The following is a 13794-nucleotide window of genomic DNA, read 5'->3' as shown; positions in this document are numbered from 1 at the left end:
GGCTTTGGGCGCGAGGGGGGCGTCCCTTATTTCTATTTCTGAAAGGTGGCAACTCTAACTGACACTAAAAAGGAAAGAGTAGAAAATGAATTTATCTTGTTTTGAAAATAGGCAATGGAACAATATTGCTGGGAAAAAAATATGTGCCTCTTCCTAATTTCAGATATTTTGTTTGTTTTTTAATATCATACAAAGACCACACAAGTGAATCTATTTTCTCGTTGCTTTTTTGTCAACAATGAATACACTAATCTGTATTTGCTTGCATGTTATAGGATGCCAGTTCCACAAATAACAATGAATATTTTAAATATGTATTAAAACAAATATCCCATAATGGCAAGAGACAGCAAAGAAACAAATCATCCCCACAAAAATGTGAAATTTCAACTTCATTTTCACGGTTTGATTTGGGAAGAAGAAAAAAGTTAATTTTCTCTTTTACCAATTCCCTTAATTGACATGAGATGACGACACAAAATTAAGGAACAAAAAGAATGCAATAATCACCTAGGTAAAATACATTTTTTATCACTTTAAGGTTCGGGCCCTTTTTGTCTGATTTTGCATGGGTTTGATGTTGCCTTTATATTTCAAACAAGAAAATGTTCACAATGGCCTGGTTGGGACCCTTTTTTCTGGAAAACATACCAGCGGTGTTGTGGGATGCGGCTAAAGCAGTTCTCAGAGGTAAAATCATTTCTTGGGCTTCCCATAGGAAAAAAGAAAAACAAATTAAGAATATGGTTATGAAGCTCAAAATTCTGGAAGAAGAACATATGAAAAATAATGATGAAAAGACTTTGGAATTAATACATAATACGAAACGGGACCTAAATGAACTATATGGAAACCAGCTTGAAAAATCTGCCAAATTTCTTAAACTAACTTATTACGAGAACAGACCCAAGGCCAGAAGGCTCCTCGCCTGGAGGTCACGTAAACAACAGGCGGATAGGCACATTTACAAAATTAAAAACCCTGAAACTGACAAATTGGAACATATTTTAGGAAAAATTCAATAGTCTTTTGTGATTTATTATTCCAGATTATATACTCAGCCCCCAATGGATGCAACTAGGTTAGAAAGTTTCCTGACCTCTCTTGATTTACCTTCAATTGGTACGGAGCAGAATGCGATGTTAATACGACAGATAACAGAGGAGGAAATTAAAAAAACTTTGTCGAGCTCGAAGGGGAATAAAACGGCGGGGCCAGACGACTATCCTTCTGAATGGTACAAATGTCTAAAACACTCTATTACACCTTTGCTAAAATCATGTTTTAATCACGTTTTAGGAGGTGGCACTCCACCACCCTCTTGGCAACATGCACTTATTTCTTTGTTACCAAAATCAGGGAAGGAACAGACAGAATGTGGTTCATACAGACCTATTTCAATACTAAACACAGTTTATAAAATATTTGCAACGATAATGGCTAAACGATTGGAAACTATCGTCCCCTTTTTAATAGACACCGACCAGACAGGTTTCGTGAATAATAGACAAACTCATGACAATGTACGCCGGGCCCTATATGTTATTGATGGAATGACAACGATGGAATCAGTTGTACTTAGCTTGGATGCGGAAAAGGCCTTCGATTCTGTTGGTTGGGAATTTTTATTCCTAACTTTAAAACGGCTGGGTTTTGGGGAACAAGTAAACAGTTGTCTTAGGTCGTTATATAAAACACCTACAGCCAACTGTCCAATACAGTTAAACTTGAGCGTGGCTGTCGACAAGGCTGCCTGCTGAGCCCAGCACTCTTTGCGCTCTTCATCGAACCATTGGCCCAAGCTATTAGAGGAAGTGAGGATATTACAGGAGTTTCCATAAATAACCTTGATTATAAAATTTCCCTATACGCAGACGATGTGTTGGTGACCATCACCAAACCAGAAAAAAGCATACCAGTATTAATATCCATTTTAAACAGGTTTGGCTCTGTCTCCGGTTATAGACTCAATTACCACAAAACGCAAATTCTTTCATTTCTGCATAACCCTAGTAAACAACTTAAAACACTACTAAAAGGTAATTGGAGGAATGACAAGATTAAATACCTGGGAGTCTGTTTACCTAAAAACCTAGATGATATTTATAGGCAAAATTTTGTTCCCCTTACAGGTGATATTAAAGCTGACTTGAACCGATGGTCCATCATGCCAATGAATTTATATAAAAGAATTGATTTAATAAAAATGATTATACTCCCCAGGTTTCTATACCTCTTTCTGGCTCTCCCAGTCGAGGTGAGCACTAAACAATTTACCGAATGGAATAGATTAATCTCTAATTTTATTTGGAACCATCGGAGACCTAGAATAAAGTATGCTACTCTTCAGTTGACTAAAATGGATGGAGGCATATCTTTACCATGCTTGGAAAATTATTATAAAGCTGCACAACTTAGAACGTTGATTGCATGGTGTGACCCCGCGTAGGATGCTAGGTGGAAAGAAATGGACCAACACAAATTCACATTCCTATCTCATCTATACTGGGGAATAAGGTATTACTGGCTTTTTATTTGGATAAAGTTTCTATTTGGACTAGAGTGCCACTAAAAGTATAGCTTGGTATACTTAAAAAAAAAAAAAAAAACTATTGAGAAGGATACAAAGGTTTTACGGTGGCCGGCATATGACACTGACTTTACTTCCGCAAAAACTGACGGTGGTTTTTAAACACTGGTGTAGCATAGGCATCACCACATATTGGTCATTAACATCAGGAGGTAACCTTTACTCTTTCCAACAACTTGTAAACAAATGTGGTCTGGGGAAGACCGACTTTTTTCGATATCTTCAACTACGCCACTATCTTAACACAAGCATTTTAAATGAACGTGACAGACACCCAATAACTACTATCTTTGTGGCTGCTTCAAGAGGCACACTCACCAAAAACTCATCTCTAAAACATACTTAGCACTACACAGGATGAAAAACCTTACCACTACATACATCAAATTCAGATGGGAGAGGGAGGCGGGAATAGAACTTTCCAATGAGGACTGGTCAAACATATGTAAAAACAGCGGCTACTCCATCTAGCTCTGATTTATGGCGTGAATTCACATGGAAGAATGCTATGCGTTTTTTCATTACACCAAGAATAAAGGAACTCCAAAGCAAAAACTCTGAATATGGTAAATGTTGGCGGAAATGTGGAAGTTCATCTGTGGGCCACTTCCATATCTTCTGGGAGTGTCCCAAGATCTCCTCTTTCTGGAGCCATGTAACGATGGTTTCTGAGAAGATTTTGTGTTTAAAATTAGAAGCAAGTTTTAATATGTTTTATTTTGGTAATATCCCAAATGGTTTTACAAAACGAGACAGGTACCTCCTACAGATATTGCAAGCTGCAAGCAATAAAACAATAACTTGAAAGTGGTAAAAAGAAATACCACCTACTGTCACGGAATGGATGGACATAATACAAGAGATTTACATTATGGAGCGAATGACGTTTTCCTTAAGAAACTCCTTAAGAGTCCTTAAAAATGTGAAAGATACTGGGAGAAATGGAAACTTTTTCTAACTTAAGGATGGGATTCCTATGTTCGCATACCTCTACAGACAAACCCTGGATGGCTCGCTTCTTCTTTTTTTTTTTTTTTCCTTCTTCCCAATTTATTTTATTTGTGTCGGTCATTTTGTTATGTTTGATGCTCTACACTGTTACTGCTGGAAACAAAAACGCAATAAAAACAAAGTGTAAAAAAAAAAATGTCCGACTTCACTATAGAGTCTACCCACGCACCACGTGTTCGCTGTAGGGTTCCGCCCACTTGTCCGTCATTTTGACTCTGTATTTGCATTGATTTCAATTGATGGCGCAATTTAAAATGCATTTCATGGAAGACCCGGTGCTTTCTGATGCCGCAAACTCACTGGATCTGTTGCATAAAAGGCGTTATGAGGAAAAGCTTCGTTCTATACAGTCGCCAGATCCATATTTGATGCCCAAATCGATGTTTTTCGACCCAATGTCTTCGCCCTGTCTGCCTGACATCTGCTACGCTGATATTTAAAATGATCTTGTCCACACAAAATCAGCCTATTCTCACGAAAAACTTCAAGAGCTTGGACGCTTATAAATACTTCGTTGCTGGTTGGGTGAAACAGGTCCTCGTTTGGCAGGAATCTATCTTGTGCTTGGAAAGGTGAGTTACGAAATTTTCCATTCGAATTCTTCTGTTATTGCTAACATCCACTGTCAAGTCTAATGTATTTCATGTCGTTTGTCAATGGAGTTAAGGCTTTCAATGTTTATATGGTTTAGCGATAGCACGCACTACATACATACGTGTATGTTGTCGGCGATTAGCCTAGCAATGATCTTAATTGTGGTTATTTGTCAGCCCCATAGACGAGGCCAGTTTCTTTTACTTGGTACCAGCTAAATATTATTCAAAAAATAACGATGGTGGAAGATAGGGAAGTCACAAACATCTTGAATTTGAAACTATGTCGTACTACGTCGTATGTTGTCGGCGATTAGCCTAGCAATGATCTTAATTGTGGTTGTCAGGCCAAAACCCTCTAAATATATATTAAATGCATCTTACCGGATATAAAATGACTACTACATAGTCTCTGGTGATTTTTTGGTGTCCAATTTTCACGTCGAATTGCAGCCGTCCATTTCGCTCTTCTATTTGGATCCCTCGGAATACGGTAAAATTTCAAGTCTCTCCTTCCATCTTCTCTGTTAGTGCAACCAACAGCCACACACGCCTTCACCATTTTGATTATTAATGTTAAGGAGCAGAAAAACACGCTGTAAATAGGAGAAATGTACGTAGCCGTAATAGGTTAACACTATGTTTTGACGGACAAGTGGGCGGAACCCTACAGCGAACACGTGGTGCGTGGGTAGACTCTATAGACAAGGTGAGGGCAGTGGTGTAAAATGCACAAGCTGGATCAGCTCTAGGACCGTCGGGCACCACTTACAAAATCTACAAGTGCTGCCCAATGCTGCTGATGAGACTTGCAAAGCTCCTCAGGACTTTGTGGAAGAAGAAGCTGGAACCTGTGAGGGAAATTCAACTTTGAACTCCAAGACAAGTGTTACCTCGATAGCTCGTTTAGAGAAATGAATACGACCCCAACCATGGATTGCTTTGCTTTGAAGGCTTTATGAACAAGAGCTCTCGGGTTCAATGATGTGACCCATCCAGGAGCTGTAATCACCCAGAAGTACGAAGAAGTACAATAGAGGCTGGACATTTATACTGTTGAAAGGGCAGTGCTGAAGCCCACCTTGAAACGAAACTTACTAAGAAACGAAACTCATCATCTCACCAACCTCGGTATTTTTCCAGACAAAAACAACTTTGAACTGAGACCTTGAGCGCTGGTCCCGGCTAGAACGAAGATAAGCTTAGTCTGATAAGCCCCAGTCGCTCATTGTATTCATTCAGAGCATATTGGAAAACAGGAACATAACAGTCCATATTTGGACATATTGTGATACAGTCTACAGTCGTCAAGGCCATGGGAAGGCACACTCAAACAGATTAACAATGACGCTCAATGCTACAATGTTCTCATGCAAGCATAACAAAAGCATACAAAATATGATGTATAATGGTTATGTTTTACGCATGAATAAAATTCTCTCACAGAACCCAGTGTCTGGACTCTTGCAGAGGGCTGCTTTATGCCCAAAGAGGTAAACTCTACAGGCCTCGACCAGTTTCGAGAGATTTTCTTTCTAGATGTGGAGGGAAAGATATTCTGGTCAATCATCGTAAAAAGGCTAACATCATATCTGCTGGTCAACTTGTTCGTCGATCACAGTGTTCATAAGGGAGGGATACATGGATATCCGGGCTGCCTTGAACATACAGCAGTGATTAGTCAACGCATCAAAGAAGGCAAGACCAAGCACAACACTCTCTCCGTTGTATGAATAGACCTCGTCAAAGCATACCCAAGCGTCACCCACCAGTTAATCCAGAAAGCATTGGAGCACACCAGGTTCCATCGGAGATAGTGAGATTTGTAATGTCACTCATAAAACACTGTGGATGAGATTTACTGTGAGGAGTGTTACGGCCAAATGGCAGAGACTAGAAAAGGGCATCATGGCAGGATGCACGATTTCAGTGACCCTTTTCATAGCAGCAAGGAATCTTCTGCTAAAGGCAGGAGAAACAAAGTGTAGAGGCCGAAAAGCTGAAAACGGTACAAGACATCCAGTCTGTTGAGCTTTAATGGATGATGTTACGGTGATGAACCCATCAATCCAGGGGACGCAGTGGGTCTTGGGCGCTCTAGAAAAGATGGTGACATGGTCACATCTTCATTTTAAATCTGAAAGGTCTAGAAGCCTCAGTGTTGTTAAAGGAAAACTAACTAGAAACACCTTTAGTATCCAAGTCGCGGAGATCCCAACAATCTAGCACAAAGGAATTCGATGCTTGGGGAAGCATTATGACAGCTCCCTAAAGGACAGTGGGAATCTTACAACGACCAAAGCCCAACTCCTCACATGGCTCAAGGCAATCGAGCACAGTCAGCCTGCTCTGCCCTGGGCTTGGTGGGCCGCTGGGGGTCCCATGGCGTGCTGTGCCGGTTGGGGGGGCTGCGGCTGTGGTTCGTGGGCAGACTGGTGTGGGGGCGGGTGTGGCGTTGGTGGTGCGTCCCTTCTTCCCATCCCTGAGGGCCAGTTGATGGGAGCGCGACGATGGCTCCTTTGCTGTGCTGCGGGAGGAGGGATTGGCTGCACTGCTAACTAGTCTTTTCTGCCCCACTCAGCTGAGGTGTTAAAGTTAAGGGGCAAAACACTGAAGACCCTGAGATGCCTGCTTATGATGCGGAAGGGCTCCGGGGGAGTGGATGCTAAAAACGATCACCACCGCAGACAGAAATCTGCATTACCATTTTCAGTGTTGTGGCAAAGCATCTTCGATGTTTACTTCACCTTCAGTTGCAAAGTGTTGTTTTCTTCACTCTGACCAATTATATCAACATTTTGGGTCCATAAAGACACAACAATCCTATATTTCTTTGTCAAAATTTGTAATATTGACGTCAACCAAACAACAACCAAACAACTCAATGAACTGTTTTGAAGCTTGATCACATTTATTCAACATGTAAGGATGAATATTCAACAGGAAAATGAGACTGAATAATTTTATATTTGACAGTTCAACAGAAATACCAGGTATGGTCATAGGCGTTTTTGGGCTTTATACATAATATGGTCATGACATAGTTGAACAATGATGCAAAATAGTTCAAATATGATACAAATATATAACATCTAAAACAAAAAGTGTTCGGAGGACGTCTTGTGGTGAGGTTTGTTTTTGCACCCATCCCGTTATCTTTTTCTATTCTGGGCCTCCCTCAAAATGATAAACAGTGGTAGCTTTACAAATGAAATTTAATACATTACGGGACCTGGTTTGTAAGTCGAAATGGTCGAGCGGAATTTTCCCATAAGAAAACAGATCAGATACAGATCTTAATCCCATTAAGATACTGTGGCGTCACTGAAAACGGGCTGTACATGCAAGAAACATCTCACAGCTGAAAGTATTCTGCGTTGAGGGGTGGGGCAAACTTTCTTTAGACCGATGTCAAAGACTGGTAGATGGCTACAAAAAAGCGTCTCACTAAGGTTATTTCAGCCAAAGGGGGTAACACGAGCTATTAGGTGGTAGGTTGTCCTAACTTTTTCCTCAGTTAGAATATACATTTTCGTTGATATATTTGGTTTATGAGTAAAACAATTTAAATTTTTGTGTTTTACCTGCAATCAAATTACTCTCTTTTCCAGAGATAAAGAACAAGATCAGACATTGATATGTGAACATTTTTTAATAAAGAACTGAATATTTCATGAGGTGTCCTAAATTTTCACGACTGTAGAAATAAATATATGACGTAAAATGAACAAATATATGAAATAAATATCTCTACATTTGCGATTAATTTGGTCATGTGGGAGAACAATAGAGAAATGGCACTTTAGGACTTATTTGGTATTTTAAAAAAATATTTAAGCATTCTTTTCTTTTCTCTAAAACAGAAACTGCATCTTTTATTATTTTTGTATGCGGATTCATTTTGAATTTATATTAATGACTCATTTTATCAATAAAAATGGTTTCAAAGCTTTTTCGTTACATGACAGGCTTAATAATTTCTTGGTGGAGACCACGGACTCGACAACACATTTCTGATTTATTGTTGTAAGATGCTCTGGTCATGTTGAATAATTTATTGATTTTCTCAAAAGGTGCAACAAAAAATGAATGAAATTGAAACAAATGAGATGGCAATCCATAACTGGAAGAAGAGAGTCACAGAGGAAGAGTGCAAGCTCAAAAGGAAAGAGGAACTACTGGATTCTGTAATAACAGAACGAAACAATTACAGCAAAAATCTTGTTGATGCTCAGGTATGATATTTTTCATTTGCTTGAATATCAGTTTCTTCACTTGTTGTCATTTCATTCTTGTCATGTCATCACCCCAGGACAGCATCGCAAAGTTGAAGATAAAGATGCGTGCAATGAATAACCAGAATATACAGTTGAAGGATGAGATAGAAGCAAAGGAATTGACAATTCACAAAGAACAGCAGCAACACAAGCGCTTAGTGCGAGATAACGACAATCTCAAGGTATGACAACTTGACGTCTTTAGTTTGTTTGCAGATTTGGGTTTCCCATGCCATTCCCAATTATTTCTCGACATGAGCAGTTTTTCCTACACTTATTCCTCAGATTGAACGTGTTAAAAGTATGTCTCTGTGTCGAATTCCAGGGAGAGTTGAAGTTGACCACCCAGCAACTTGAGGAAGAAATACGACGCGTTGAGCTTCAAAAAGCAGAACAAGAAAGACTTCAGAAAGTTATTGCTGACCACGAAATTGAGCATATGAGTCAGAGAAAACAATTGGATCAAGTAAGGAACAAATAACCCAACTCAGCATGTATACTAGCCCTGTGTTCTGCCGATTTGCACTCCTTTATCGAAGAAAGCTCCCAGTTGTTGACAGCAGGGTAAAGGCTGGTTGATACCTGGTGCATCCGCGTGATCTGCTCGGTTTTACAAGAAAAAAATTAAACCAAATCAGCGATTTCCGAGTCGCGTGCCTTCTAAAAATGTTAACCCTGCCATTGGCGAGGCAAGTGGAGGGGGCGGAGAGTATTAATCAAATCCTGTGGCAAAACATAGTGGCCGAACCACTAATTGCAGAAATTCAGGAGCTCCTCAATGAGAGCGGCTACATTTGTGGCGGAAAATTTACTCTATGCGCTAATATGGATTTTGAGATATTAACATTTCATTTTTTATCACATGACTTCAGCCCCCCCCCAACACACTGTTCAATTCGCTCCAAACTGGTCTCAAACATTTTTGCTATGTTTGTGCCGGTTTGTGTTGTTTTGTTTTTGAGATATTAATCACGATATTAATCTCGAGTGATGACGTCACGCAGACACCCCCATTTAGGGTGGAACGGAACCGCAATGGTGTCATTTGTTTGTGCCAGGCTTGTGCTCGTTTGTGCTGTAACAAATTTTCATTTGCTGCTATCGTTTTATAGATATTTAGATAATAATTTCAATAACTGGGTGTTCCAAAAGCTAGCGCAAACGTTGCATAAAACAAATGGCACCCCTTCAGGTCTATTTTGTCACGTCATCACTCGAAATAATTTCTCAAGCCCCCCATTTACTGCAAAATGGACACTAAGAGGTGCCATTTATGTCTGCTACATTTACGACAATTTTTGGGAGACCCCTCTGTTATTGAGTTGGTAAGCTCCGTCAGCCACGGGAGTTGGATACAGAAAAGCTGCGAGAGACAAAATTTTTTGTAGCACAAACAAGCATATATACCCTAAACGCGCCATTTCTGGTCCATTTTTCAATAAATAGGGGGCCTTGTGACATCATTACTCGAAATGAATATCTCAATCTCTCAAAAATGATAGCGGTACAAACGAAATTGTTTAAAAAAAACAACAACAAAAACAATTGGAGACAAAATGGCGGATGTGACTCTGGCGTCATGAAGTTAAAGTCACGTAAGTCGTGCACATCATTACCTGGGGACTAACTGTATACTAGCCCTGTGTTCTGTTGATTTGCGCTCCCTTATCGAAGTAAGATTTTTGATAGCAACGTAAAGGCTGGTTCTATCCACGTGATCCTTCTGGCTTTTGGAGGAAAAATGATGTCATATCAGTGCTCACGCCTTTTCACGTGGTGCACAAACACAGTTAAAGTCCATGGAATCCAGAAATTAGGCAGACACTTTGCAGTTGGATCAGAAAGCCGTTGCATTTAAATCACAGTGTGATTTTATATAGCACACACACATTGTCGGTACCTACTACTGACATGAGAATAACAGGAAACATCTGGATCGCCTTCCAAGCCTTGATGCTAGACTCTTGTTGTCAGATTTCCACATCGCGTACGTGCTGAAATTTTCAAACCTGCTATTGGCGGAGGCAAGTGCAGAGGGCGGAGAGGATTCATCACCTCCTGCGGCAAAACATGGTGGACAAACTACAAATTGCAGAAGTTCACAAGCTCCTCAATGACAGCTGTGAGCTCCTCCATGTAGCAGAAAAATGAATTTTCTCTATCTTCCATTCTCTATATTATAAAGTGGCTCGTAGGCCGTAGGCACTTTTTGCTGCTCCCTGTAGTCTGGGAGAATATCGGTTTCACTACGAGGGCAAGCCGCACACCTTCAGGTATAGGTATAAAGCAGGATAGGCGGAGTTTGGCTTTTGTGTGTATGTGTGTGTGGAGGGGCTAAGCAAAGCAAAGGACCATCTCTAAGGTGCTAGTCACATGATCTGTTCCAAAAATAATTATGACCCATTATGAAATAGGATTCGTAGTCATTTCATTCATTTTTGTTGTTTATTGCTTTATAGTCAACATTTTACCGGCTAGGTCTTTATTTTAAAATAATAAATAGCAGTCAAATACATGCAATGACATTTTTTGGCCACTCGACTAAGCTATCCCATTGACAAATGCTATGCTACATTTTGACACGCTTATATAGATACTCCCACTATCGAAACACTAATATTTATACTGTATAAGGTTATTGGTAGAGGTGGGACAGTGTAACAGGTTTATAACATCCCGTAAATAATATTGCAGTAGCATAAGTATAGTGTATTTCAAGAAGCTTATAACATACATAATACTGTCACTATAAGTAGCATTTGTAAGAACCCTTTCAAAAATATTGTACTATACTGTACTATTAGGGAAAGTATAACTAGCGAACTACATATGCAGGTATTTGTTTTGTTTTCCAAATTCAGTATTGGCGTCCGTTTACAATAAGTAGCTTAAACAATAAACAAAATGCCAATAAAACCCAAATGACCCACATGTTCAATGCTTATCATACAATGTTAACTTCCTATTCACCATTATCTTGCAATATCAACAACACTCTATTCATCTTTCATGCACACGTAATTGGTTCCATGGGGTAGTGGTCACAACGCACTGTAAAATAAATACAATTTAAAAACATTACAAAATATACAAAAACAACAATTACATCACAGTCAAAATGTTAGCTCATATTGATGGACATTTGACCTGTGATAACCCTTTGGGGACATGGTGTCCATTCACATGCTCAGGAGCGCTGAGGAACAAAATTGGACTGGGAACGCAAATCGACAGAATACCTGCAATGTGCAGCAGTAACAGTACTACATTGTAATACCTCAGTACATTAAAGACCAGCCAAGGTGTGCAAAGATAGCTTAACTTCAACTGAATTTTGTCTGTGAAATTTCAAGGTGACCCGGGAACGAGACAACTTGGGAAAGCAGTTGCTACGACGCAATGAAGAACGAACTCTTCTGTATGAAAAAATCAAGATCCAGCAAGCAATCATAAGCAAGAGGGACTTTCACCACAACAAGCGAATGGAAGACATCCGCCTGCTCAAGTTGGAAATCAAGAGGCTCATACGTGAAAAGCATATCTTGGACAAGACGGTACCAAACACTGATGATCTAAAGTAAGAAAATAGCTACCATTTTAGTTTGATAAGTCTTTATTAAAAACAGACTAACAACAGCAACAACAAAACAGTTGGCCGAACTTAAAATTTCATGACAACCAATTTGACTTGATTTTGCAAGTTTTGATCCATCCAACGCTTTTGGCTTATCTCCTCAGGGGCGCCACAAAGGGAAAAAAAGGATTCACGTGGTAGATTTGGCACATATTTTTTATGCCGAATCCACTTCCTGCGTGAAATTGAAGTCAACTGGACTTCATTTAAGTAACTGTAGTTTAAATTCAATGTGGCAGCCCTCAGAGTGACGAGACAAGAGATCCACGATGCGTAAGGCAGTGTTGTTTTTGTCAACGATGATGATGACAATATTTCGTCGACGAACAATATGTTCATGACAATGACAAGACTGGAACGAGTTAAAAACGTGTCTTGGGCAGTTTTGAGAAAGTTCATTTTTCTACATGAACTAGCTCAATTTGCAGTTCAAAAAAATTTAAAATAAACTGTTGAACCTAATTCAAAATTTTGAACTCAAGTTCATAGTTAAAAAAAATTAACTTTTGTTATTTTTTTGTAGCTCTTTTTAAAAAATGTTGCTCAATTTTGTAGTTATTTCTTCTCCCCAATAATTGCTGCAAGCTATCATTGACAGAGTCAATATTAGAACCACAGACAGCAATTATTTTATCCACTTAAACTGTGTCAGATTCATCTTCATATTCAATTTCAAATCTGCGTCGGTACTGACCCGTTCGTAAAACTCACTTAAATGTTGGTACTGGGCCAGTGTTCTTTCAGATTTTATAACCCATCGGATATTGCAACTTTGCGGTTCTGCACACGCCATGAGTGCAGTGATTAAAAAATAAAAACACCAAAAACTTTCTATAAATAAAGGCATTATGTACTTATGTTCGGTCATGGACGCACACGAAGGAAAGTTGTCTCTCACTGCGTCGTCCCCGTGCCATTAAGCATTTATTTATTCCGTATTCATGTTGCAGAAGTATGTTTATGATGCAACTTTTTAAAATATTATCCAAAGATGCTAAATAAAGTCCAACTGAATGTAAAAAGAATGGTTATTCGCCACTTTAAAAGCTTCGGGCGCAAAAGCTGCCATATTTTCGAAAGTTCTATTTGCAATAGTTTTCTGCTATTATTATTATTTTTTTAAATAGTGTATTTAGCCAATGGCTATCTGCAATTTTGTCAGAAAGGCTCTAATTCTGAACTCATGAATGTGGTATACAGACTACGTGTCCCATGATCATCCCGGGTTCACACAGCCAATGGGATGAGACTTTTCTGTGATATGATATCGAGTGAGATGTGCATGAGAGGTATACGGTACATAAAAAAGAGTTGACATCACATATATCGCAGCAGTTTCCTTTGTTCTGTGCTGCACAACACCACTACTTGACAATGAATGAGGTTATGATGGCCGCTCACAACCATTAGAATGAGCACGTTCACAGTAATGTTCATGAGACAAAATATGATGCGTTCATTACACATTCGCCCAATATACGAACGTGTCAATGAACAACAGTTCATTGAATGCGTTCATTCACAACACTGGTAACGGGAGACTAAAACATACTTTTCTTTCCTGATGTTTCATTTCTATATTGTCCACAATGTGTGAGAATGGTAGGTCCATGGCATGACTGTTTTATTTTTGGTTATTAAATGTAAATTACATGTTAAAATAAAGAAAAAACACCATCTGGTTCGACA

General features: G+C 39.2%; 1 protein-coding gene across 1 annotated transcript in view; it reads left to right on the top strand.

Annotated features, from left to right (window-relative positions):
- cfap58 (cilia and flagella associated protein 58) overlaps positions 1–13794 on the top strand; it is a 42263-nt gene that overhangs the window by 19594 nt on the left and 8875 nt on the right. The window contains exons 10-13 of the mRNA XM_057820125.1: positions 8268–8429; positions 8507–8653; positions 8797–8937; positions 11825–12048. Of these exons, the coding sequence (XP_057676108.1) occupies positions 8268–8429; positions 8507–8653; positions 8797–8937; positions 11825–12048 (674 nt within the window). The remainder of the gene's footprint in view (positions 1–8267; positions 8430–8506; positions 8654–8796; positions 8938–11824; positions 12049–13794) is intronic.

This window comes from Corythoichthys intestinalis, chromosome 18 (genome assembly GCF_030265065.1).
Source record: "Corythoichthys intestinalis isolate RoL2023-P3 chromosome 18, ASM3026506v1, whole genome shotgun sequence".
Taxonomy (NCBI): domain Eukaryota; kingdom Metazoa; phylum Chordata; class Actinopteri; order Syngnathiformes; family Syngnathidae; genus Corythoichthys; species Corythoichthys intestinalis.
The sequence above is the reverse complement of the archived record's forward strand: the minus strand, read 5'-3'. Positions and strand labels throughout refer to the sequence as shown.